This window comes from Corvus brachyrhynchos, unplaced genomic scaffold, assembly GCF_000691975.1.
Source record: "Corvus brachyrhynchos isolate BGI_N302 unplaced genomic scaffold, ASM69197v1 scaffold42, whole genome shotgun sequence".
In the NCBI taxonomy this organism is placed as follows: domain Eukaryota; kingdom Metazoa; phylum Chordata; class Aves; order Passeriformes; family Corvidae; genus Corvus; species Corvus brachyrhynchos.
In genome coordinates, this window is record NW_008237242.1 from 4,137,258 (window position 1) to 4,164,745 (window position 27,488).

General features: G+C 36.4%; 1 protein-coding gene across 1 annotated transcript in view; it reads right to left on the reverse strand.

Moving 5' to 3' along the window:
- The window catches only part of HCN1 (hyperpolarization activated cyclic nucleotide gated potassium channel 1), a 181,515-nt gene that overhangs the window by 40,552 nt on the left and 113,475 nt on the right, over positions 1-27,488 (reverse strand). Inside the window, exon 4 of the mRNA XM_017730194.1 lies at positions 3,687-3,833. Coding sequence (XP_017585683.1) covers positions 3,687-3,833 — 147 coding nt within the window. The remainder of the gene's footprint in view (positions 1-3,686; positions 3,834-27,488) is intronic.

Consider the following 27,488-nt stretch of genomic DNA (forward strand, 5'->3'; position numbering starts at 1 on the left):
GTTCAGAAGCTCATTAAAATGAACATTCATCCTCTTTTACAAAGAAAGTCTTAACCTCTGCAATCAAGGGAGATGATTGTCCTGCTCTGCTCTGCACTGGTGCAACCTCACCTTGAGTCCTATGTGGAGTTTTGGGCCACAGTATAAAAAAGACATTAAACTACTAGAGGGAGGATCACAAGGATGGTGAAGGGTCTTGAGGGGAAGCCGTGTGAGGAGCAGCTGAGGTCAGTGAGGAGCTGAGCTGGTCTGTTCAGCCTGGAGAAGAAGAGACTGAGGGGAGACCTCACTGCAGTTACAACTTCCTTATGAGGGGAAGAGGAGGGGCAGACGCTGATCTCTGCTCTGTGGTGGCAGTGATGGGACTCGGGAGAATGGCCTGAAGCTGTGTCAGGGAGGGTTAGAAAAAGGTTCTTCCCTCAGAGAGTGGTTGGGCACTGGAACAGGCTCCCCAGGGCAGTGGTCACAGCACAAGTCTGACAGAGTTCAAGAAGGATTTGGACAATGCTCTCAGGTACCTGGTGTGACTCTTAAGGGTGGGCCTGAGCATGGCCAGGAGTTGGACTCAAGGATCCTGATGGATCCCTTCCAACTCAGCATATTCTCTGATTCTATGATTCTGTAAGCATATACAGTTTTATTACTAGCATTTATCATGTAAGAATTATTTTTACATGAGATTTTTGCTGCTAATTCTATGTACTTTAGCTGTTTTTAATGGTTGAATGATCATATTTACATCATGCATAATTACTTTCCTTCTAAAAAACCCCCCAAAATTTTAAAACGTGGACCAAAAAGAAGGTCATCACTCTTAAAGAAAGCATAGCTGTGGAAAATTTCAGCCCATACAGTAGATTTGAATGGCTGAGAACAAGAAGTAGTGAAAATCCCGCAATTTTTTTCATAACATTTCACGATGCTATAATTATGCAGAAGTTTGTATGGTTTCTTTTGTTCTGCTTATACCAAGTGAGGAAATAATGGTTTCAGATTAATATCTTTTTCAGAAGCTATTTCATCAAGCTAAGTATGTCCTGTGGAGACTCTGAATGTTTACCCTATGCTAAATTCCAAGTATAATCAAATGTAGGATTAATTAAAAACTTAAGAAATGCAGTAAATATTTATTCTTCAATGATGCAGCCAGGGTATCTGTGCTATTGCCTATTATAGCCTTGTGCAGTTATTGGAATGTAAGATGGTAAAGCCCATCCAATATATGAACAACTGTGTTCCACCTTTAAATGGCTGTAATTTATTATCCATTATTTCCATCAAAAAGCCACCACCTGCACTACTAAACTGCACATACTGAAGTGGTAGCTAAAACATAAATTGGAACTATTAACTAAGCAAAATACCTAAGTGGTGTTTTCAGGGCACAGTACATAAGCTGCCATGAAAATTTGGACAGATTCATTGAGAAACCTGTTCTAGCACTGCCAGTGTCCAGTTCCCATTTTTTCTCTTTCTTTTTTTGACCTTTCTTTGGAACACTACCGTGTTGTCAGCAGGGTAGTGTGCAACCTGATTGTAGCTAAATTTTTCTTATATAATAGAGAGAAAAAAGAAGACCTGCTAAGTACAGCATAACCATAGCAAAATCAGAAGCCATTCCTTCCACGAAATGCTATTCCTCGTTCATGTTTTTAGGGGCTTATTAATTTTTGAAATTTTCGGTGCTTGATCTCTCACCAGAGTTGATTTTTGGTTTTTTTATGGTTGACCAAGTTTGCCTTGCTGCTTCTAAGCTATAAGAAAAAAAGGAGGGGAAGGGGACAGGGTTAGCGGAGGGAGGGTGGAATAGATTAAATAAAGAGGGAGGCAGGAAAAGCAGAAAGCACAGGTAATTAGAGTGCCACAACTGCAAATTGCTGTTAGTAAAATGGTACTTTGCAACAGAAGGGTATTAGGATTCACTTTTGGAGAAATGCTTTCCTTAGAAGCAGGAACAGATGAAATTGTTTCTGATGCCAGTGACTGATGTGCCTGTACATGCTTCTGTTCTCTTAACAAAACACAAGCTCCAGTACTGGCCAAGATTCATGTTTTGACTGTCACTGTGGTCTAGGGATAATTCCCACACTTTTCCTGTACCACATGGCAGATTTTTGTGGTACATTCTCCTCTTGGCATTTTAACAGCTACTGAGTGGAGCCACAGTGTAAACAGGCAGTGGCAATGCAGAAGCCTACGCCCTCTACCTGGACTCCAAAACACTTAAAAACTCACAGTATAAAGGAGGGCCTCAGGCTACATCTATGTTAGGGGGGAATAAAGTAGGCCCAGGATCTGCAATTCAGTCATGGGCTATTAAATTGTTAGAACAATCATGATTTGGCCTGATTTTGACTTGAAACATCTAGCAAAGACCCAGCAATTTTGGGCAACACTCACCATTCCCATTAGGCAGTTTGTAGGAGGGAAGCTACTGTTGGACTTTCATAACAGAGATGTGGATAAACTGTGACTTGGCAAGGCTTTGTTTCTTATGGCTGTTTTAAGTATGTAACTTGATTGGATTTGGCAATGAATTGTATGACGTTGTTTTCCCTTCCCAACAAAGTGCAGGACTCAGTAGTACAGGCAATTCACCACAGACCTATGCTCCCCTTGTGCCTCAAAACTTGAAAAAACCAGACCAACCTTCACCTATCTTTCCAAAAGTACAGATGTCATGCTGTGCTCTGTTGGGTGCTATATATACACATTATAGATAGCCATATATATACACATATATGGACACATAATCAGCACCACTCCTCCAAGAGCAGAGGATATTAAAAGGCATTACTTGGTAGCACTGAAAATTACACAGGTTTAATCACGTACCAGACTGCTCCACTGTTACTTTTCTTGTTCCTTTTCTCTTTTCCCTGTTTATGCTCTCTTCTCTCTGAGTTTTTAAACTTGATTATTTTCCGGGTTTTTTTCTCTGCTTTCACTACAGGAGATCAGCCAACCTCCTAGAGCAGGTCAGGCACAAGCACAACCCAACAGAAGACAGCCTGATTTATATTCCCATTAAGCAGCTACTTCTGCTACCGCAGGATGAACACTGCCTTCATCCCACGCAACTGAAGAAAATTCCAACTGCTTCCACACATCACATCACATCACATCACATAGCACAGCATAAACCCCAAAAGTGCAATGCCAACTAAAGTTTTAACAAAAGAGATCTTTTAATGGCTTATATATATATTATTCTAGCTTACTCATCTCCAGTAAAGATCGCCTTTACCAATGATGCTACTTTACAAAATGAAACAAAGCAACTCTCCCTTTGTGGTGACTTTCAGTGGTTTCATCTGTATAGATGTATGGTTAGCAAGTAGGGAAAAAAAAAAAAAAAAGATTTTCACCTAGGATTTTAGTCTCACCACTCTCTGTTTTAAAAAGTGGCAGAAAAACAGGAGTTTCAGTCAACAATAAGGGTGGGGTTTTACTCTTTGACAGGATTTTTACCCTTTGACATCCTTGCGCGGCAGTGACTCTGACAGACTAGTTCTGAATAGAGTGTAGATCTGCTTATTTCTTTGTGTCAACCTAGTATAAATTTAATTATCCTGGTGATTCATTGACTATGTTAAAGAAGATTAAATGTTACAGAATAGAAAGAGCATTCAAAAATAAGAAGTTTTTTCATAGCATGAAGAGCTATTCAAATACTTCAATCTTACCTCCCTGAGAGGATCATTGAGCTCATTCAAAATATTTTCTTCATCAAAGATCTTGCCTTGGTAGCGATGCTCGTAGTAATCATGAATCTTCTGGCGCATTTCAGCAGGTAACTTGTGGAATGACATGTACTGTTCCACTTGTTTGTACTGTCAAGACAAAAATAAAAAAAGAAGGAAAAATCAGAAAAACCTCAAATTTTTGCTATCCAGAAGTACCTACAAAATAAAAATTCACTCATGTGTCCACTTAAGCTTTACATATTTTATAAGGATAACATTTTTTCTTATGTCAGAAAACCCTCACAAAAATATTAGTTAAGGTAATGCTGTCACATGACAGCACATCTATAAATTACAGAAACTGCCTTTAGCAGTGATGCTAATATCTGCATGAATGTGTAAGAAGCCAAATCCTCGTACTTCTCATATGTTTCCTAAATTCCCAGCCGTACAGGAACTGCAAAAATACACCAACACACTTTTTAGCTCATGCAGTAGACATGAGAGCTGTACACAGGGCTTAGTCCATAGCACTGCATTCAGGGAGAGCTTAAGGCGGGAAGTTTTAGAAACTGCCTATGCTGGTATTAATATGCAACACATTCATGTTGTGTATGCTTACGAAGTTTAAACCTGTGGAGATAATTAAATAGAAAATATTCCTCGGGAGGGAATAAGAGAAGAGAGAGGTAAACTAGAAAAATAGGTGTGGCATTAGGAAATAGAAACCGAGGGAAGAAAAAGATACCAGGACCCTAGAGACTTACAAGAGCTCACTTCATTTACCTTGTACATTTGGTTTCTTTGGTTTTTACTAGTCCTCTGTCCTATATTCTGGGGTTTTGGGGTTTTTTTTTGGTTTTTGCTTCCCTTTTTCAGAAGCCTTTCTGGATAGCATAAATTTCAGAAAATAAAGTCCTGAATCATACTCAATACTCATACTCAGAGCAATACTCAGAGTTGTATTGTACTTCACTACATGATAATCTGAGACCCACAAAACGCACACGTTGTCTAAAGTGCAAATGGACAAACACCACCATAATAAGATCTTTTCCCCTCAGAGCTCCCATCCTTGTCTCAGCTTACAAGGATAAGGCACTGAGGGAGAGAAGGATCAATCCCATCTCAGGCTGAAAAGCAAGTTAAAACTCGGCAGAAACTTGATTAGTGTATGTAAACAGTGTTAATTTCTTTTTTTATTAATTATTTCATGCTTAATTAGGGAATTTAAACTGTTTTCAATGGAAAAGCCAATGAAATCCTAATTAGGATTAGCACCTCTGTAGAACAATTAACCAAATGTATGATGTACATGCCCTCCTTGTGAACTGCAGCACATATCCTTTAACTTATATAGTTGAAGACTATTCTATCTTCTGAAATTGAAATTAGCTTTTGCTTTGCAACGTGGCAAAAGATAAGATGAGGCCATGTGTACAACATGCATTCCAAAAATAAGAGGAAAGTAATTTTGCATAGAACTATTTAACATTGTATGATGAATATATGAGTGATTTAACCTCTGCACAGTCATTTTGCCCCTCTGCAGTACCAATTCTTCACCCACATCCTTTAGATGCATGATTTAAGTTTGCATGCTTGCCATTGGTTTCTGTTCTGATATGAAGAAATTTATCCATATGTTGTGGGTTAGAATCAGACATCACTATGGCCTCTAGGACAGAGGCTGCTCCCTCTACACAATCTTACTCACACACAAATGTGCTTAAGTAACACTAGTATTGAATAATCCTTGCTAATAAAAGAAATACATTCATTCAGATGCATATTGCAAGCAAGCTGCAAAGGACTTTTATACCAGAATGACCTTGAAATAGGGAAAATTAGAGCTATGAGAAAATTGCTTGGGCAGCAATTTCCACTGCTGCCTTTCATTAGCGCTGTTATTTGAACAGGGGCTTTCTCCTGCACCAGCAAGCTCTTTTCTTTAACAGAATTTATGCTGACACACGAGAATTTTAGGGCAAAAGAAAAAATAAAACTAGTAGGAGTGTAGTGCTTATCACTGATGTGTCTCAAAGTATTTCCAAATTAGTAATATATTCAATAATAGGCACAGCTGAATATTACCAACCTTTTCTTTAAAAAATCTAGGAAGAAGTTAAAAGTCTTTCACAATTCCCAGAATTCTTTAACTATCTAATATAGTATCAAGGGCCCTTTCCATATCTAAATAACTGAGCCTGTGAGGGTGCAGTACACCATCACTATCTCTTTAATAAATTTTTTCCTAATATTTCTCAGTGTGTGATTTTTGCTCATTTTCTGTATCATTCACAGTTCTACTACTCTCTTCTTGATGTTCTGTTCACATGTAGTGTTACCTTAAAACTTTTAACTTGCTGTCTTGCACAGCAACTAATATCTTTCATTAACTCAGCACAAGAAATAATTGCTTTCTCAATTCCTCAGAAAGGCAAGTTCATTTTTTCATCCTGATACATATTATGGCCATACTGCGGCTATCCGAGATTAGTTTCCACTGTGGTGTGTCACATGTCAGTTGCAAAAAAAGTGTGCAGAAATGAATATACAAAGACAGCAAGAGTAATATGGTCTTGTCAAATTAGTGTAATAAACCAGGAATTTGTCTAAATTAATTTTGAAGAGTATTTTCTTTGTGGTTACCACAGTTATCAATAATGGTTAGAAATAAAGGTAATTTTCATTTTTATGTAATTCTACTGGTATTTATTCCTGGGGCTTTTTTTATGCATTAAAAAAATGCAAATAGCTTAAGAGAACTGAAATATTTTCAGAAGAAGATAAAAGATGTAAAAAATATTTTTAAATTCTCATTAGTGTTTTGAATCCCTAAAAAAATATGATAATTCAGTAGCTTCTTGATTTTTCTAATTATAATTTCAGATAGAAAATGAATAAAATTGTGAGTAAAGTTAATTTTTTTAAAATTATTTTTTAATCATATTTAAAATACCTGTAACTGATCCTGAGCTACCCATCAGATCTGATATTTGAACCTGCATTTAAATATCTGAGTAAAATAATTTCTCTCTCATAACTCTTCTCATTATTACACTGCATCTTCTATCTTTTCCCCTCTAGACTTAAAATTTTGGTTTGCTTGGTGTTTTGCTTTGGGGTGGGATTTTGCTACTTTTTTTTTTGTTTGGTTTGGTTTTTTGTTTGTTTGCTTTATTCAGAAAATAGCTGTCTTAATTCCACATTGATAAAAGCACCCCTGGTATTTATTATATTTGTGTAAAATAACTTTTGGAGCCACAGTAAGTCCCCTCAAGATTGACTGTCTTTTTTTAATTTTATTTTTGGCTTTTTGTACGTCATATGAGAAGCACCGGACTGCATTCAAACCCAAAAGACTCTGCTAATGCCCTCCTTTTTAATTTCTAATTGCCTTTCCATCCTTGCTCCTGCAAGTAGCACTTGATTTTCCAAGAAGGACTATTTAGTAAGGGACTTCATGTGCGCACATCTAAAGGGAGGTGCCATAACTGTTACAAATATGTATTCCTGGTCTTTTCAGTATCTCATCAAATGGAGTAAATACTGTGTTGCTGACCACTCAACAACTATATTTTTTTTAAATGAATATTGAATTGTTTGTCCTAAAATGAATATGTATATTAATATGATTAATATATTGCACTGTCATAATTTCAGTAATTTATATCTGTTTTATATTCATCACTGAAATGAAAATGCCCATACATGCTACAGAATTGCTGAAATAGGTAACAGCTAAGTGGATTTCAAAGTTTCAAAGTAACATTCCACATATTTTAATGCAAAACACCATCCACTAAGAAGTGAATCTTGTGATTTCAGACATAATCTTATTCATGGGCTCTTTGTATGTAGCAAAATCTGCTAATGACCTTCTCCAGCCAAAGGTGACTAGTATGACATCAGTTACATGGGGTCGTTAATAGAGTTGGTTAGGAAAGTAGTTATCCTTAAAAAAATAAGCATGGAAAAAGGCAAAGGAGAGGAACGACATCTTGTGCATAACAATTTGCAGCTGAGGCAGGGAAAATATTTTAAAATTAATATAGTATCACAATACAGAAAATATCCCAATGAAACCAGTAAGACAGAAACCTGAATGTTGATCTTTCACATTTTTTAATATGTATGTTGAGCCTACTGGGTCCTTTCCTCATAAAGTTTCATAACTAACTAGTTGACCTTTTTAGCTGAAAAAATTCTTGACATCTTAATAATCTTTACAGCTCAGCATTCTGTCCTTGATATAATAAACGATATAAATATTTGAAAGACATGAATAGTATCAGTTAAAAAACATAAATCTAATTACCTTCATGTGCCTGGAACTGGTCCCCCTCTAAACTACCTGAATACTTTTCAGGCACAAGTGCCAAAGTCATATTTTTCCAAAATGGCAACATTCAACAACTTCCATAACTGGCTAGTTTTCTGAAGAACCTAGGTCCCTGTACCATCACTTGAAAGTCCAGCTTGAACAATAGGCATTTTGCACTTCTCACAATAATATTGTCCTCAGCAATAGAGCCTAACTTCTAAGAAAGTGTGCCCCCAAAAACTGTAAGCAACTATAAATAGCACTTTATTGGAGATTTATAGCCATTCAGAGCCATAGCTTTACAAATACAAAGTTCAATGAACTGTGGAAAAAAAGATCCTATATACTGATTGCAAATCTAAAAGAAAGCAGAGATCATTTGTGAAATCCTTCTACTGAATCAAGCAAGTTCTGTCCCACAATTGAGATGCAACAAATGCATCAGTACTCTTAAAATGGTTTGAAAATACTTGTGTCCCATGTATAAAAGAAGAATCTATGCATCATTAAAATACGCAGAAGACTTAACTCACTGAGAAGCAGTAGAAAGATAACAGGGGGAAGTCAATCAAGACAAAGCCTTTCTAAGTAACAAACATAATGTTTCAAGAAGCTCTGCGGTCTTATACATAGTTCTGAACCTTATTTTAAATTTCGATCTAAATATATTCAGATGCAGTTTAAATCAACTAATGTTAGTACAAAATTATCCAGCAGCTCCAAAAGATTCTGTCTCTTGGTGAGTGTTTATAGATGGGAATTGTGTCTCTTCCTAGCATCCTGCAGGTAGTCTATTCTGCTTTTTGTTCAGACACAGCATTTTTGTTCAGAACTGGCCCTCTTTTATCTGTTCTAGTTTTGAGTTCATTTTTATCCAACTGCAATTACTAGAATAGTACATAATATTTTACAGGAAGTATCACCAAATTGTAGTTCATACTGATTTCTTTCCCATCTATTGGAAAACCAAGACACATTGAAAATGTTGTTTACAGCTATTTTATGAGCAGCTTCAGCACTCAGATTTCTCATTTTCTCCTTGCCACTTATAGCTGCTTTGCTCTTCATCTCCTAGTTTATAGCAGCAGCTTGTACTAGTACCTGAGTCCTTGGACTTTGAATTTCTGAATTTCATCATATTATTATTATTTCACCTCTTAAAACTCAGTTCATTCTATTTTCGTCTTTCATATTAGTATCTCAAGCTTTATAACACCCTAAATGTCAAACCATTACTTAGCACAAGCCTACTAACAATATCTTGCCTTTATGTATTTTTCTATTACAGAATCACAGAATCAGTTAGGTTGGAAAAGACCTCTGGGATCATCAAGTCCAACCTATGACTGAATGCCACAATGTCAACCAGGCCAGGACTGAGTGCCACAACTTTAAACACCTTCAGGGATGGTGACTCCATCACCTCCTTGAGCACCAGCCCATTCCAATGTTTAATCACTTTTTCTATGGAGAAATTCCTCCTAAAGTCCAACCTGAAACTTCCCTGGCAAAGCTTGAGATTACGTCCTCTCACTGCAGCTTGGTATCTCGAAAACTTGCAAGTGGGTCAAAATTACCAAACTGGGGTGTAGACTGGCATTAGTACATCTGATAGCAAAGAAAATTGCTGTCCTTCACCAGATTTGCTTGTGAGAGAAGAATGAGGTTTATATAACCTAAGGAAAATCAGTTTTGTGTAGGTGACATTTTATGATCTACATGGCAAGTATCTACACAGAAAAGATCCCAGAGATATCCTATACATCCTAATACATAAGTGATTTTCATATTTGTAAATTTTCTTGAGCTACTACATTCAAAAAATCAAACTAATCAAAAGGCAGCAAATTTGACTATTACCAAAATTGGACTTTGAACAGAATATTTTAGAATTATAAAATTAGGACTGTTCTCTTTGCTAAACAGTCTTGAAAAATGTGACTGACAACAAAAATAGGACACCTTAGTTCAGCTTTTTCTAAGTCCCTAATTTGAACCAGTTATCCTGACTGTCTCGCATAAACAAAGGGAGATTACCAAAGGGTAATTAAACTCATTCAAATATTCATTTATTTAAATGAAATTTTCTGTAAGGATACATGTAAATGGCCCAATAGATCCAACTGAACTTTCAGGTTCCATTATTCACCCTTATAGCTGTGCTTTTACAATTTTAGCCTTAAAGGAAGAAATTTAATAAATTTGGCTATCAAAAGAAGAAAGTGAATGTTAGAGGGAGGCACTGATGAATCTTTAGTTATCAAACACCAGGTGAGGATTTTTACAGGCTCACAGAATGCTTTGGGTTGGAAGGGACTTTAAAGATCATCTAGTTCCAACCCCTTCTACCATGTATTTAAGATTTCTAACAGAAAAAAAGCAGGTGGATGCCCTGTATTGAAAGGCAATAAATGAGGCTGTCTCTGGGTTGAAGTATGGGAAAGGTAGTTGGTGTGCCAACACATCAATGAATAACAGCTGACAAAATGCACCAAACTACAGAATGGTCGGATGTATAAAGGATTGCATTCTAATAAAACAATATGGTCATGAAATTTCCCCCTTTAAAAGGTTTTAGTACTGATTAAACCCAGGATTCAGGTGACTGACAGTTATCTGGCATTTCAAAAACCAGCTGATCTTAACAGGTTTTTAAGCAAGCATTGAATAAAAAGGAACAGCCCAAATATTTTTATAGTATTTTAAAAGCTTTTTAGTAGTAGGTTGTTTCTATAAACACAGTTTAAAACATTAAAAAACGATTTTCCTAGTATTTTTTAATCCCTATGAAAGTGCAGTGGCTTTACACCTCAGAAATTATTGCTGTCGAAGTCCTTTTTCTCTGTGATATTGTGCTGTAAGGCCTTGAAACAAACTGAGGAGCTTTGACTCGCTTCTTGTCCTTCATGTTGCTGAGCTCAAGGTTTTATTTTCTGCTTACAGATTTTTATTTATTTTCCAGTGAAGGAAAGGGAGAAAATCTTTCTGAAGTAGTTCAGGAGAACTGGGGGAAGAGGCCCAGTGAATTATTTCAAAGCATATAAACACTCAGTTTAACATAATTTGCGTATTCATGGCGTTTTAGGCCCGTCATTTCTCTGCAGGAGGTACCAGACAGACAAATTCTGAGGAAAAGAGGGAAGGTTCAACAGGGATCCCATGATACAGAACAGGAGGGATGGCATTTGCAACAACTGTATAGACAAATACAATGTAATATTAAAGCTACCCAAAACAAAATGTAAAATGTTATACAGTAAAATAACATTATGTTGGGGTTTTGCTCAGGTTTGTTGGTTTGTTTTGTTTAATGAAAAACAGTTTTCTTGGAGCATATAGGAGTTAATGGTTTTCATGGAAAATTTTGCTTTGTGGAAAGTGTGCTTGTTATTAAAAATATCTGCCTCCTTTTCAAGCAGCACTAATGCTTAGCTCTGGAGATAGCACGAGCTGTAGGGACAGGGACAGAACTGAACAATGATCACACATTTGCAAAGAATCACAGATGGGGAGAAGCTTTGCCCTATTAAAGGCGTGAGAGGTTTTCTGCCTCTTTCTCAAAAATATTCAAATGCAAGTGGGAAGGGAATTACACAAACTATTAAATATGCAGAAAACTTTAATTTCTAGCTGAACATTAAACATATAACAATAACATTCTGGTTTACAATTGACAGTAATGTCTACTACACTTACATTTGGCATTCAGCTGAGTGTTGACTTTTCACTCACATTGAGGAAGAAATTAAAAAAAACCCCAACAAACTGAAGTTTCATGTGATGAAAAATTCACAGGCAATTAATTTTTAAGCATCATATCTATATTTCATGTGTTAAAATTTCTTTCTGCAGAGAAGCGTAACTCCAAGTGCAGTGAATGACTACTGAAAATATTATAAAGGAGAACAGTTTTTCTCCTAATGAAAAAGAAGTAATATCACTTTTTAAAACAATCTTTCAGCAAAATTTATTTTTTAAGAATAAAGGAATAAGATTTGCAAAAGATTGCACACAGATCCCAGAATGAAATAATTTCCATTTAAAGATACTATTTTGAATTTAAAATGCTGTGCACTTTAAAAGCAGCTATTTTGCTAAAACGCTTTATAAGCTGTTTCAATTAAATTCTATTCTATTTTGCAATGCTATTAAAATGGTACATACAAATTACATTATTCCCCCTAAAAAGAATGTGTAATTTCACATGGCACATATCCCCCTTTGTATGGTATCTTTCTCTCTCTCATATGATATAATAAATTAATTTGCTTTTTCACTCAATAATTTGAGAAATTAGATACTAGATTGTTTACAAGCTTTTAAAATTATCTCTTAACCCAGTATTCAGTAGTGACAACTCCCTAGCGGAGCTGCACAGTTGGATGTCTGAATATCACATGATACTGCTTCAGTTTGCTAAATGAATATTCTAATCTGTATAATTAAAATAATGTCTGAAAAAAAATCCCTGAGGCTTCTCCTAGGAAGAATTTGAATAGTATTAGACAATCATAGACATGAGGCTACACTTTTTTCCTTTTGGAAGAACTTCCAATCTAACATCGTAAGTGGGTTCTATGTTAAAATAATAATATAAGATATTAAGTTGCAGATTAATGGGAAAGGAATGAGAATTGTATAGCTTATATTTATTAATGGCTATTTAACAAATTTTCAATTTTTCTTGTCACATTTATTCTGAGAACATGGTATTTTTCTCTTCTTTAACTCCTTAGCATGTCATCAGCTACAAGCATTACTCCTGATACATAGTGCTGTAAATGAGGTAAAACTGGTATTCCTGCTCAAAAAAAGATGGGCAACCCACATTTCCAGCCCTGCCAGTGTTTGACTGTGGGAGTCTGGGCAGGGCATTGATGCCTTAGGTTTTAACTTTAATATTTTTCAAATCCTTTACTGATAAGTGTGTAATTCTGAAGTTTCTTGTAGCCTGTTAATTTCCGCTCTCTCATGCTAGAAATTAGCACAAAGCCTCTCCAGGCCTGTTCTTCAAGGACACTCAAACCATCATAGGCCCGAAAAGTATAAACCAAAGAATCTCTAAGGGGGGGGTAAGCTGAGGGGAAATTACATCATTAAACTGAAGCTTTAATTGGAGAATTAACTCTGATGTGCTAATGAACCAAACCTATAAAAATGTGAAGAACTTGTGACCTGTCGTGAATCCTGGGGTCCATCTTGGCAGTAGCCTCTGGCTTCCCACGGTGTACCTTTGAAGGCCCTTCAAATAAACACCTACCTTTAATTCCCTTATTCTTGTCCAGTCTCTGTTTTAGGTGGCCTCTTAAGGCATCAGCATGTAGCCACTGCAGGATATTGTTACATGCCTCTTCTCTGTCTCATACTGCAAACCATGCTACTTAATGAGCTTGACATCTGGATGATACAAGGTCTCCAAAGTTATTATCTGTTCTCTGCAGTCACTGTCAGCCTCACAGTCCAAACCAACTGTTTGTGTGCCTTGATTCACAGCTGAGGAACCACACAGTAATAGACTGGGTCTGCTGCTCTCTGTTAGCTCTGCTGATGACTCTAGCCTGGAGCTCAGCTACTAGCAGCCTGAATAAAGTGGAGAACATAATCGCTGCTCAACTCTCTCCTACCATAAGGGAATCCTGCCTCACTAACGAGGATTCCTTATTACTGCAAGGAACTCATGTTATGTAAACACAAGGACCTACTGCCCTTGGGTTAGGCTCTGAATAGTTTTTTAGATTACTGGGGAAAAGAAATAAGAGAAAGGGCAGGAACACCTTCCCAAGTTAGAAAGAGCTCTGGATAAATATTCCTAAAAGGTTTAAGCTCAATGTCTGTTCAATTCCACCTGGCATTTAAAAGCATGATCTTCAGTAGCTGCTAATATGCATTTCCTATTTGGAGTGCTCATTCTCTTCCACAGTTTTTTCACCTGTACAGGAGTGGACTTGTTCATTGTGTCCTAATATTAAAAATAATCTCTTTAGGCTACTGCTCCATATGCACTAGAGGGCCTCAGCCAGTTTTCAGGCACTTGGCCATAGGGGTTCTTGCTCTCCAATGGAAATTCAGCCAGGAATCAGGAAACACTGCTGTGCCCCTTGCAAGAGCAGCTCTAAGTCTGGTGTTTGGGCAGTTCAGTCTTTTATACTCCTTTTCATCCTTTCTTTGACTGGTATTATTAGGAAAAGAGAGGAAGGTTTTGCATGTTGAAATACCTCCATGTTTCAAGTGGGGACAAGACTCCAATTCCTGTCCCTCTCTGGCCACACTGAAAAACAAGTTATTTCCATTTCAGAAACACTTCTCATTCATGCGTGATCCTCTGGCATACAATGGCTGTTTCATGAGCCAGCCGAACTTCTGACCTGACTACCAAGGCACTAAAGGACACTCTCTGACCAAATATTTGGTCAGACCTGAAGTTAGCACTAACTTTAACTCACAGGATGATTATCCATGATGATTACTCAAAAATGAGTAAGCACAGATGGTTCTTAAATGACCAGAGATCTGGCTGTGTTCAGAAAAGACATCAAGCAGTGCACCTGCCAGTCAAAAATTTGGCTATCTTATTTTGGTAGTGCCAAAGTAATAAGCTCACCTATCCATCCAACAGTCACTGAATGGCTGAATTTATTAGGGCTCTAGAGATATTTCTACAATCTGCTTTCCTTACTGCTACTTTACTTAACATATAGATATTTGCACATCAAGAAAAAACAGTTTATAATCAAATACAGATCAAAATAAAATGTAAGTATTCCTACTGAATGGTATGTTAATGGTAAGTTAATTTTTATAGCTCTTTATCATGAGATGGAACTGAAGAGATTTGTTTAGCCTGAAAGCTATCATCTGTTTACCATCTATTTCTCACTAATTACCCCCCAAAGAGTACTGTTGCTTACAAGAATGCTTTAAACTGTCATTTTACTTACAAGCAGTAATTAAACATTTCCTTTCAATTGCCACAAAATACACAATCTCTTATTATTGTTCCTTTCAATTAGTGTAATTGAGAAATTAATTAAGTTATAGGGAGATTTCTGAATAGGATTTGTTTTCTTAGTCTGTTCTTTATCTTGCACAAGTTTCCTTTTTACTGCTTTAGAAAGGGGAGTGAAGCAGCATGAAAACCAGGATCAGTTCCTCTCTTCACAGAGGCAATGACACGACTCTGATTTAATGAAACAACAATCAGAGCCCCAAGGCGTGAAAAGAAAAACATCTCTCCTCCAAGCTACTACTGGTGAAACCGTATCAAGTTTAAGGCAAGATGGTTTTCTTTCTTAACGAGAAGGAGACTATAAAGATGACAACTTATTTAAAAATATTAGATATGCTGTAATGGCCTCCTTAGAATCACCAGTTTTGAAGTGAAATTTAATACCTATCCTGTCGTCTTGTACAATCTTCCTTATCTTTTAAACAATTTGAATTCATTTCTTTTTTTCCCCCCCTTTTTTTCAATTTACTGTGCCAGTGAAAAAGAATATACATTAAAAGAAGTGCCTAAAGGGGAGGAGTAGGAGACAAAAGGAGCTATTCCCCACAAGCACTCTGGGGAAGCAAAAGGGATCAGTTCATCTCTGCTGGGTCCCTTTGGGTTAGTTCTGGGCACAAGCAGCAGTTTGTGCAGCTCCAGCACCCACAACGGGGACATCTGCACCTGGGCACTGAATGGATGCTGCAGATACCTTTGATGCTGACTCTGAACAGAGGGTGACAAGTGTCAATCGGCTACTTCCATTTCAATGAAAGTTTTTTGGACATGTATGTTAAGTCTGCTTATCAGAAGCAGTGGTTTCCTGCATGGGCTTCACCTCAACCCATTGACCCTGCCATACAGAAACATTGCATAATGCTGAATTCTGTGTGCCCCACAATGCCTTTAGCTAAACTGGCATGCTTAGCCGTGAACATCTCACCCACAGAAAATCCAGTTATTTCAAGAAGCAAACTGAAGTAGCAATTTAGGAAAGTAATATAGAAAAATGTATAATTAGGTCAAAATTAGGTAACTTTGTATCTATTGTTTAATAGTTGCAATGAAAAGAAGAAGAAAAAAAGTTTTATTAGCACTATAATTGTTACATCTGCTTGGTGTTGTGCCAACAGCTATGCTACTAGCAGCACCAGCATACACAAGACAGAAACACTGGCACAATACAGCTGCTGATCCTGGTAATTTTATCTCTGATAAAACCTAATTATGGCTTCCCAGTTCCTTTTGTATTAATTAGTGAAAAAATGCCAATTCATCAAAAAGAACTTGCTTTTTTAATGCATCCATTTTCACATTTTTGACCTCCATGTCAAGATACTTGCACGGCAGTAAGCTTATCATGCATGGGAAGGTCTGTTCAAAGCTAAAGGGAGAAACAAAGAGATTCTTCAGCACGTAAAGTTGCACAGTTAAAAGATGTATTGCTTTTCTTGACTTCTGATCACAGACGTGAAACTGGCCTTCCCTCATTTCACAGCGGTGTCTTAAAAATGAGAAAATGGTTCCTGTAGGCTGGGCAGGTCATCTCCCAGTGTATTTTCTACTGGTCTACTATGTGTGTATCAAGATAGAGACAGAAAGTTCCCTTGCTCCTCATAAGGATATAGATGATCACATTTCATTTTGCTTTTCCAAGAAAGTATAATCACTTACACAGAATTGAGATGGTGGGAAATACAAAGAGTCATCCCACGCAGATGCAGCTCGTGGGGAGGAAAAGCCTACACAGGGCTACTGGCTGCAATTCTTCCACCTTCCTGCAGGCATTTTACATGTAAACACCTGAGTCAGTGTCAGACAGATGCAGTACTAAGATTTTTTAAGATCCATAGGAGCTTAAAGGAGACCAGACAACCTCTGCTCTGAACAGGTAATCTCATTAATACTATTACTTTATGAACTATTATTTAACATCTGCAGTGTGGAGCCTTGCATATTTTATCTGAACATACAGCTAGATACTGTAGCATGATGCAAAGAGCCCTTCCACTTACAAAGGAGACTTCAAGACTATAATTTATTTTTTTAGATAATTGAAGACTCTCTGTCAGACTGTTCATTCTTCCAGCTTCATCTAAAAGACTGAGGTTAACACACAGTATCACACAATATTCATGCATTCTTCACCAATAACTGCCAACAGTCTTGACAAACTGGTCTCCATGTTCACAGCTGTTGTGTTTCATTCCTTCTTCTAAACTATTCATAATCTTCCTTTTTTTGCCTTACTTTTTTCTAGTCTTGGAGAATACACACTTCAGAGACATTCTTAGAGAAATAAATCTTTGGCATCTGAAGGCTTCTCTGACAAACAACAGCCATGGCAGGAAAGTAATACTCCAAGCAAACTTCTGTACTCTTCTGAAGAGCATCATTATAGACCTGACTGTTCCAGGGAAACGACTGTGAGCAACAGGATTTATTCTCTTATATTCCAGAATTATGGAACTTATTCACTAGGTACAGGAAAAAACTCCTTTAATTTTTAATGACTTAAAGACAATTTTTTAATTAGAATAAAAATGAGATATATATGAGAACTACAGACTCTACCAGGGTGGAAAAGCCAATGAAACATTCTGCAAAGAACAAGTTTCAGGGAAATTTATAGCTTTCTTCAAACAAATAGACTAATGATTCCTGTAATAGTTCTGAAGATGTAGTTTAATGCATTGACCATGCAACATCAAATCTTACATAAAAGGTCATATTTTTTTTCTCCAAAACAATGCAGAAAGTTCTTAGTAGTAGTGGATGACTTCCCACATCTCTGTGGATATTTAACTCTCAAATTAATGTTGATACTGTATTTCTGTGCTGATCATTTCTGCAGAAACATCAGGGAAAGTCTTTTATTCAGTATTGCTGGGTTCATTCAAAAGTGAAGCCACAGAGCTGTAACTGTTAAAGAAAAATAACGGAACTTCTGTGAAATAATACCTCTATTTTCTTTTTCTCCTTCTTTCAAAACAAGAAGGAGAAATAGAGAGAGCTTTGAAGAAGTGGGCGAAACACCTCTAAGATGCTATGGAAAAACAGTGAAAGGAGTAAAAGGCTAACAAAGGGTTCTTAAACAATTCTACAAACAATTCTAAAGACCTAAGGATTCCTCATATTTTCTTTCACTTAAAGGAATGAAAAAATATATATATATAAAGTGCATATTTATTTCTTCCTGTCTTAAGTATTTTAGGAGCACTCTGCTCAGCATCTTAAATTTTAGCAAAATTTACCTTAGTTTTAGAGTTGAATAAAGGGTAATTTATTTCCAGGGCAAGAGAAGCAATTTGCCACTGGCTGTGAGTATGACAGTCTGACATGGATATTGTTAATTGATTGCCCAATTGATAATTCATTTCTGTTCTGAACTAGTACCCTAAACACCATTACCAGCACTGACAACAGTGTCTCATGGAAAGGCTGCAGTGCAGGACCCCTGCTGAAGCTGAGAAGGCACCTGCATAACCCTGCCAAGGAGGGACCTTCCTGGTAGGCAATGCAAAATGCTTGGTTTTATTAAAAAAAAAAAAAAGTTTTTATACAAGGCCTTATTTTCTTTTTTCTTTTCTTTTCTTTTCTTTTCTTTTCTTTTCTTTTCTTTTCCTTTTCTTTTCTTTTCTTTTCTTTTCTTTTCTTTTCTTTTCTTTTCTTTTCTTTTCTTTTCTTTTCTTTTCTTTTCTTTTCTTTTCTTTTCTTTTCTTTTCTTTTCTTTTCTTTTCTTTTCTTTTCTTTTCTTTTCTTTTCTTTTCTTTTCTTTTCTTTTCTTTTCTTTTCTTTTCTTTTCTTTTCTTTTCTTTTCTTTTCTTTTCTTTTCTTTTCTTTTCTTTTCTTTTCTTTTCTTTTCTTTTCTTTTCTTTTCTTTTCTTTTCTTTTCTTTTCTTTTCTTTTCTTTTCTTTTCTTTTCTTTTCTTTTCTTTTCTTTTCTTTTCTTTTCTTTTCTTTTCTTTAGGGAAACCTTGCAAAGAGAACAGCAGTGCACCCCCTATAGAGAAAGCCACACCGGGGCTATGTGAAAAACAGGTAACAAGGTGCTGAGGCAAGAACAGCCTTTTCGTTTGTATTTTGTTTTTAAACTGAATCTGAAAAAGAGCTGGAAGAATTCAGAATGTCTTCCCAATAAATCAATATATTTTGAAGCTGTACAGACAGTGAAATTTTGAGTAGTCATAGTCAACTACAGCACAAGGACTCTACGATGCTAATTCCTGAGAACTACAGAAACAGAATATTGCTTCCACTAAAACTTCAGTGTTATGTAAGAACCTCACTATAAATAATAACTACCTAATGATTAGGTGGTAACCTAACAATTTTAAGGGCTAAAGCAGCAACCACTTCAAGTATAACCTGGCACTTCCTTCTGTTTTTCACACAACAAATTGATGGCTAGAACAGAAACGCTCTCTGCCACCCAGGAATTGTATGTTAGAAATAGCATATAATGTAAGTTAGAATGTTAAACTTTGTTCGGAGGAATTTTCTGCCTTTAGCCCTGGTGTGTTACAGGAATCCAAGCCAACAACACTGAGGAATCACCTTCAGCTGCTGAAGACAGAGACAGCTCATTTTCTCAGCCTGCCTGATTGATCCCTTCTCTGCTCAGAACTGCACTGCAGATTTAAAAGCCACATTCAGTGGGGCTTATACCTAATATTAATGGATATGCCACAGTACAGTGCTTTCATTATTCACTTCTTTTTCCCCCTTTTTTCTGCTTTTTCACATTATTCTATGTAATTACATCACTGCACCCTCCCCAGGAAGCTCTAACTTTCTTGACGTTAAGTGATACTGAATTGTTTGGAAAATGAAAGCTTTCTTTTCCTGCCATAGGAAGCCTGGTGCAAGGTTTAGATGAGTGTCCTGCCTTCTCTAAACCCCACAAAACCAACTGTTTTTGTGGGGTTTTGAGGAAAAAGAGGACAAATGGTCTCTGCCAGATGCAGAGACTGCCTTAGAAAGAGACATGGGGATTGGGGGCAGTTTTGGTAGACTGAGAAACTATGAAAGAAAATTAAGCTGAGGTAAAAACAAGGGAGAGTTAAGGTTTATGGCTTTCCCAAATACTTTCCGAATTTGGCACTATTTTACAAGGTTATACTTTTCTCTACTACCTTACATAAATCGTGAACTTTAGCAGAGCAAGAGCCTGTTTCTTAAATATTTTGCAAACAAATCTAAATCACCATCTTTCAGCAATAAAAAAGTATCTTTTCATTTACTGAGTTATATATACTGTTGGTTTTATTGTGCTGTTACTTTTCATTCAGAGTTACTCTCTGACTGTTACAGCTTTGTTTTAAAATCAGTCAACCAATACAGTTCATTAGAGTTTTAAATTTCTTTTTCCTTTTTATACTAGTCCATTTACTTCCTTTCAGATTTTTTTTCTGAAACACTGCTTGAAGAGTAAATACTGTTGCCTGCCTTACAGGTGCACCTGATGGAGCACAGATTATCAGATGCTGTCTTGTCTCTGCCCATGCAACCCAAAACCTTGCACCTGGCTAAACTGGGTAATGTGATATAGTAATCCAGGTAATCATTCCATTGATCATCCTCACTTCAGTTCTCTCCTATTATTTTATTTGCACTGTCCACCAGAGATGCTGCTGTTCCAAGTGAGGGGATATGCAGGTGGAAAGAGAAGGCTCATCTCTACCTCTTTGCCAAAAATTCAGAGTGTATATCAAATGATTTTCTAATTTCTTTCACATAACGTCATGTACTGCAAGGTTCTTGCTTAGCCATCAACACATTTCTCATTACGAGTGCCTCTGTCGATCACAGTTCTTCCCTAAAGCAAGTCAGTATCCTCTACCCCCTGGTGCAGGCCCTGTTTCCCTGTTTCCTTCTTCACTTCCCCACATATTCTTTGGCTCCTCCCATTTCAAACTGGTTTCTTCCTTGCAGGCATACCATAGGACAAAGCCAAAGATGCCTTTCCACTACCTCTGTAACACTGCCCACTCATCTTTTGGGGCTCTCTGCCTCAATTTTCCCAAGTTAGCCTTTTGGGTTGCCTCTGGTGTCAGTGGTACTCCTGGCTGAGGTGAGGCCATGTCCATCTTCTGATGCTGCCTGATGATGCCCAAACACGGGCTGAACATCTAATGCTGTGCAGGAGTAAAGCAGCAACAAAGAGAGATGGACTCTTCAGCCAGGTGATCACCCAGTCCTCTCTCTTACCTACACTTCCTACAAAATCAGGGGAAACAAAGGCCAATGCCTAAAACAATGTTGAAAATTTAAAAAGGATAGGGAGGTATCCTGTATAGGGGAATTAACTCCATAAATTCTAGCTACCAGCTCCTTCCTTTGTCTAATAAGAAACACCCAAAGACTTCACTTCTCATTTAAAAAAATGCTCAGTGTTTTCCTCAAAACTTTATAAAATTACTTTTACATATACATCAAATTCTGAAGCGAAGCTCTGCCTGAATATATGCAGGAATCCAGTGCTGCCCATAATAAAAGGCATCTGACAAAAAAATAGTCTGTCTAGAAGGAGATTGTATAGATACTTAACTGAAAATTACATTTTCCTAACCCCAAACTGTGCGTTAGCAGTGTGAATTTTTATTTAAAAAGTCCTTTTATCATGATTTAGTAACTAGTGTTTAGAAAAGTGTTTTCTGAAGGTTTTGTTCTTTTTCATTTCCTTTGGTAGCAGAAGATGTAAAAGGTACGTCTAGTGTATTTTATGAAAACAAATGGAGACAAAAGCATTCTACTTCTATATTTATTACTGCTTCTCTTTTCTAATAAAGGTTTATTGAATCAGTGTTACAATATTTTTTCAAGGTAAGTAAACACTTGGACTAAACTTAATTAAAACAATACAAAGGGGTTTTTAAAACATTAATTTGCACAGAAAATATTTTGGTCATTCCGCTATCCTCTGCACTCCAAAGCATTTATAAATATTGCATGTCTTAGTTATACAAATTGTTATGTTCTCAAAGTAGACATGCTTTAATTACTTGAATATTGAGAAAAAGGATGAGGTTGGGAAAGAATTATGATTTAAAAGTCAATATAAAAATAATCAATGCTTCCTTATTCCCTTCATCTCTTAGCAAGGTAAAGGGAAAAAAAAACCCTAATCTTTCACAGCAAGGATTATTTTTTCACTCCTATTATTATATTAGATAATATTGACTGCTATTTCCTTCTACCCATCTACAGGACATAAGCACAGTAATTCTACTGCAACTCAGATAATTGCTACCTGCTATACCTATCTGGTGTGAATTAGAAAGTTTTCTCTTGCTAAATTTTTAGCTTGTGCTGTATTTGAACAAAAAGTTTGAAACCAAAAACTTAGCTCCTTGTTTTTTGTTTCTCTCTCTTCTTTTCTTTTAATCTACTTAATGTGGGAACCTATGGTAATTACTGTGGAAAGAAAGCAGATTGTGTGTAAAATCTGACTCTGGAATAACTTCATGCCTTCATCGCTAATTTTATATAGTCATCATGAACATGGTTGAAATTGTAATGAGCTTGCTCTGCAGTTTCATACAGAAAACTGCTAGAAACCTAATCCATAATGCAAGACAGCAGAACACTTTATAAGTAAATTACCCACAACACAGCAATAAATCAAAGACAGGCCCATCTGTCATTTTAGAAGCAGTGGGAGTCTATTACAGTTTGGCACAGGTATGATGCAGCCGGGAGGAAAGCACTTGGCTGGCACAGTACCTGCTACCGGGAGGAACCAATCACCTTTTGAGAAATGAAAGGCAAAAAAAAAACCAACCCAATCACCCCAGCAAGACTGGCCGTAATGAGAAGCCGAAACACAATAACGAAGTATCAGGACAAAAGAGGAGAGCAGCCTAGTAAGAATGTTCTGACTGATTTACATTTCTCTCCAAAGCCTTACTGTCAAACTAAACATAATATTCAGTTCAACTTGTAAAGAAAAAGACATGTTTATTTTTTTACTGTTGCATTATTTAAAGGTAACTTTAACTTTTTGATTGGGAGAGGGAAAATAATTTTTGTCCTTACTTTTTGCAATACTATCTATCATTCTTTCCCATTTCAAAAATTGTGAAGATCAATGTCAACATCACAAGTATGTGCAGCAAAAATCCAGGTAATCATTATAAACAAAAACTGATAAAGATGAGAAAGAGAAAGCAAGTGATGGCAGTGAAGGCCCTATCATGACACAATGAATATTTTCATGTTCAATGAATAAGCTTCTGTCTGCACAGCCCACACTGGTACTAATGGCAGAGAATTTACATATTCACTTATATGTCAGTGGGTTGATTTCATGATGGCCTTAATTATGCATCAAGTTAAAAGATGCATATAAATAAAAGAACTAATGTACCTACAAGTTCAATTATGTGCATGTTCTACCAAATAACAGGATGCATCCTCTGAAAGGAAGTATCTGAGAAGTTTTTTCTGAGCTGCAGCTGTTTTTCGCTTTCAGAATGTTTTGCTGTTCAGCGATACCAAGTATCTTTTAATAGCTTGCTTTATTCTAATAAATCTCAGTGCTTTCTGCAAGGACCAATAAGACTCACAGAAGCCAGAAATACTACATCTATCCATTTAGGAGGCTGTAACCTGATGTATGCCAAAACAGCATAAGATGATTCAGAAATAATCCAAAAGGCAAGACTAACACACCCTTTTCTAACTATAAGGCACCCTGGGCTTCCAAATAAAATCACAAACTCAGGAATTGTAACTACCAGAAACCATCCACAAATACTGTGGTATGCAATGACTCTCAGTCATGCCTAAATATTTAGGGAATAATGAATTTTCTCATTCACAATACTGTGATGACTATATATATGGCTTTTGATAAAATCAATACTTAGTCCTGAGGTTCTCACATTGTTCAAAACTGTTAGCGAGTCTTGTACTTGATCAATCATAAAACCCTTCAAAAATTGCTAACTATTTAAAATACTGCACTATGGCAAAGCTAAATAGGACATACATCTGTGGAAGCTGATGAGAATTTTCTAAAAACCTGAAAAACTAAAGGCTGATAGTCAGTGAAAAGGTTTTGCTGTATTTTCCTGTTTTGTTTTCTTTTTTCCAAGTAGATAAAACTCCAGGATAAAGTAAACCACCCCTCATTTTCCAAAATAAATAACTCCTTTGGGGTGGCAAGTATACTGTAGCACTGCTGCGTAGAAAAAGCAAGATTTATCTTCCAAGTGGCTCACCTTCTCCAGCAGTCTCAACATGACATGGCCTATTGCTAAAATTAGGCTTTATAAATGAAAATAGACTATTTTTAAGTTAAGAGTCACACAAAATTCTTGTGTAAGAGTATTGTCAGACTTTCTAAAAACTACTATCAGCACCAGAAAAGCATGACTTCCGTTTTTAAAAACAGAAAACCATAAAAAACTACTGAACTTAGAAATCAGTACTTAATGAATACTTGCTGCTCAGATCAGACCAGATCCAGGAATAACATTCTAAAACTCCACTATGGCAAGTTCAGCTGTGTGTCTGAATTTTCTATTTTGAACATCTGTTCAATTTAAGAAAAAAAAAAAAAGCCATACAACTACATTTTCAAAGATTTTTATGAATGGCATGTAGTATGTAGGCAATGGAAACTTCCTTACCTGTTTCACTCTATTTCATCTGATTTGAGTCCAGCAAGGGCAAGCTGACAAATGAATATTTACATGTATATGGATACTTGTGTTTAGTTTAATAATGTATGTATACCAAAAGCTGCTGTAAGCCTAGTTAAATAATGATGTGGTCTTGAGTTTGCCATAGCTCTTCCTTTCCTATGAATGTTCATCATAAACAGAACTGCCATTTCCTACACTCCTGTGGAAATACAAAAATCCCTGATACTTACAGATGACAGAGTTACAAATATCTAAGATTTTCCAGAAACATTTCCTAAGAACTGAAGTAGCATTAATGAACACACCAAGAATTTGGTATCTGCCTTTTTCCACTTTCAGTTTAACCACCAAAGGTTTGAAACTTAAGAAAACATGGAAGTGCTGTCTCCCATTCCTCTTTAAGAAAATGCAGAGGCACCTCTGGCTGAGTGAGTGGCTACCAAGTCTTGATCTACTCCATGGCAGAGCCCTCCACTGCACCCTAAAATAACTGCTCACAGAAAGAAGCTCAAAGAGGCGGCACCCAGTTTCAGAAGGGAGGACCTCAGGTATGTCACTGCCCAAGGTGGTCGAGTACACACCACAGCCTCCTGGAGGGGAAGTGGGAACACTCTCCATCCACAGCTCCCCCAAGGCACTCCACGGCATTGCGGCCTCTTGCAATGCATATCGAGTATCTGCCCACAGACTACATGGATAACCAAGATAACCAAACTGGAGCTGTGAAGGACAGACTTGAAAAGCTGGGGCAAGGCCTTATGCTGCAAAAACAAAAGCTGCCCTGCTGCCCTCATTCTGTTACTCTTTTTAAAATGTTTCTTCTGATACTTAAGAAATGAAAAATGGGCAATCTGAGCTTCAAATCCCAATGCTGCCTATATAAAAATGCACAATATCACATAATTGTGAAGTAGTTGCTTACTACTTAAAATTTACTGATTGCTTTTAAATTAACTTTATATACAATTACTGCTTTTTCTCTGTAAAAAAGTACATTTAGGTCCATTTCTTCTTTTAAACTAGACTGATTTAACTGAAGAGGTGCTAAAATACCATAAATTAAGAGATAAAATAAAAGCAAAATATGGGGTTAGAAGGAGATGTCCTTTGGGATATTTGAGACAGTTGTAATTTTTTTTCCATTTCCTCTATGTATAAAGTTGAATTAAATATTTTTTAATGTCTCTTATACTACTTGCAATTGGCAAAACTGGTCTGATTCTTTTTCTGTTTTCGAGACCTTGTGTAGTTTGAGTTCTATTAGAGAAAAAGCAAAATATACAAAAGGATAGCTTAAGGAAAATGGATCACTAAAATAAAATTAAATAATAACCCTCCCCAGATAATACCTGGTATTTTATCAAACCAATTTAACAATTTTATGCTATAAGACAATCTGTATGCTACTACAAATCTTGCCTCTATTACCTTGTTGTTCCTGGATATTTTATGCCCATGACAGGATGTAACCGAAAAAATATTAACTCTTATAAAAATGTAATCTCTTCAATCATGACAATTCAGTGACATTCACAGCATTAGGCAAACATCTCCCTATTAGGAACTGCCAACATCTGAAGGAAGAAATATTTAACTAATGATCTTCACCTCCTTGTCAGTGACTGTTCATTTTGCCTTCACACTAGACTATTAACAAGTTCAGCACATGTACTTCTGGTTCTTTCAAATAAATGTTGTCTTTGTAAAGGCAAAAATATTTGAGATGTGCTGACTTCCTAGACATTAAAAACATCAAAAGTGGTGTCACTTAGAATATTGCTTTTAGTTACTGCTGCATTCCTCTTTTACTTACACCAAATTCAGGAAGGAGAGTGCTAAGATGACATTGATTTGTTGATTTATTCAGTCCTTTTGTAAGGTAGAATCGTCTGTCAAACTTTATTACTGAAAAGAGAACATGGATCAAGTATACCTGGCTTGGACATCTCTCTTCTTTGTCAGGTATTAGCCCTTCACTAATTGATACTAGGATCTGATGCATGTACTATATCTGAGAGGTATTTTTTTCCGTGAGAACAGTTCCACTACTTCAGCAGAAAAAAATCTGAACTTTGTCAGAGTGACCAGAATGTATCAATGCGTTCTTTTTTGTACCACTTCTCGGTGTGCAAGTTTACTGTCCAACATTTGATGGGTTATAATCACTCTTAATTTTCTCTGATACATTTTGTTTCTGGCCCATAAGAGTAAACATTTGGAGCAATATTTGCTCCCTTACCATATTTTGATTTCTCTCAGCATGCAATGCTTGGCACAGGTCAAATTCTTAGATAATTTTTAACATATTGAAAATCTCTTTCATAATGATTTCATAATGAAGTCTCTTTCTTGTATTCCTGAGTTCTTCCATTTTGAATTATGTTTGTTCTGGTTTTGCTTACCTTGAGCTTTAGAAGGATCTGAAGGAGGGAGATTTCAGCAAGCATTTAATTTCTGGCTGCTTTCAGTGGGAGAAAGACCCGAACTTTCCTTTCATTAGTTGCGTTCCACAGATACGTTTATGATGTTATTCAGAGAAGAATCAAATAACAAGCTCTTTCTTAACTTCCACTATGTTGCCTAGCAGTTCATGTTAATTTCATTATTTTACATAATTCTTACAAGGAAAACAACGGAGCCAATAAATACACAACATTAGAAATATATGTCTAAACAAAAGAAATTGATCCTAGCCCTTAAGCCCAAAAAAATTTCAGAAGTCTCACTCTCCCGATTTTTTAATTTCAGAAGAAAAAGAAAGCAATGAACTATGCAAAAAGGCATAATGGAGTAAATTAAAACTCTGAAGTCTGTAGCTGGAATTAATATACTTTTTCTCA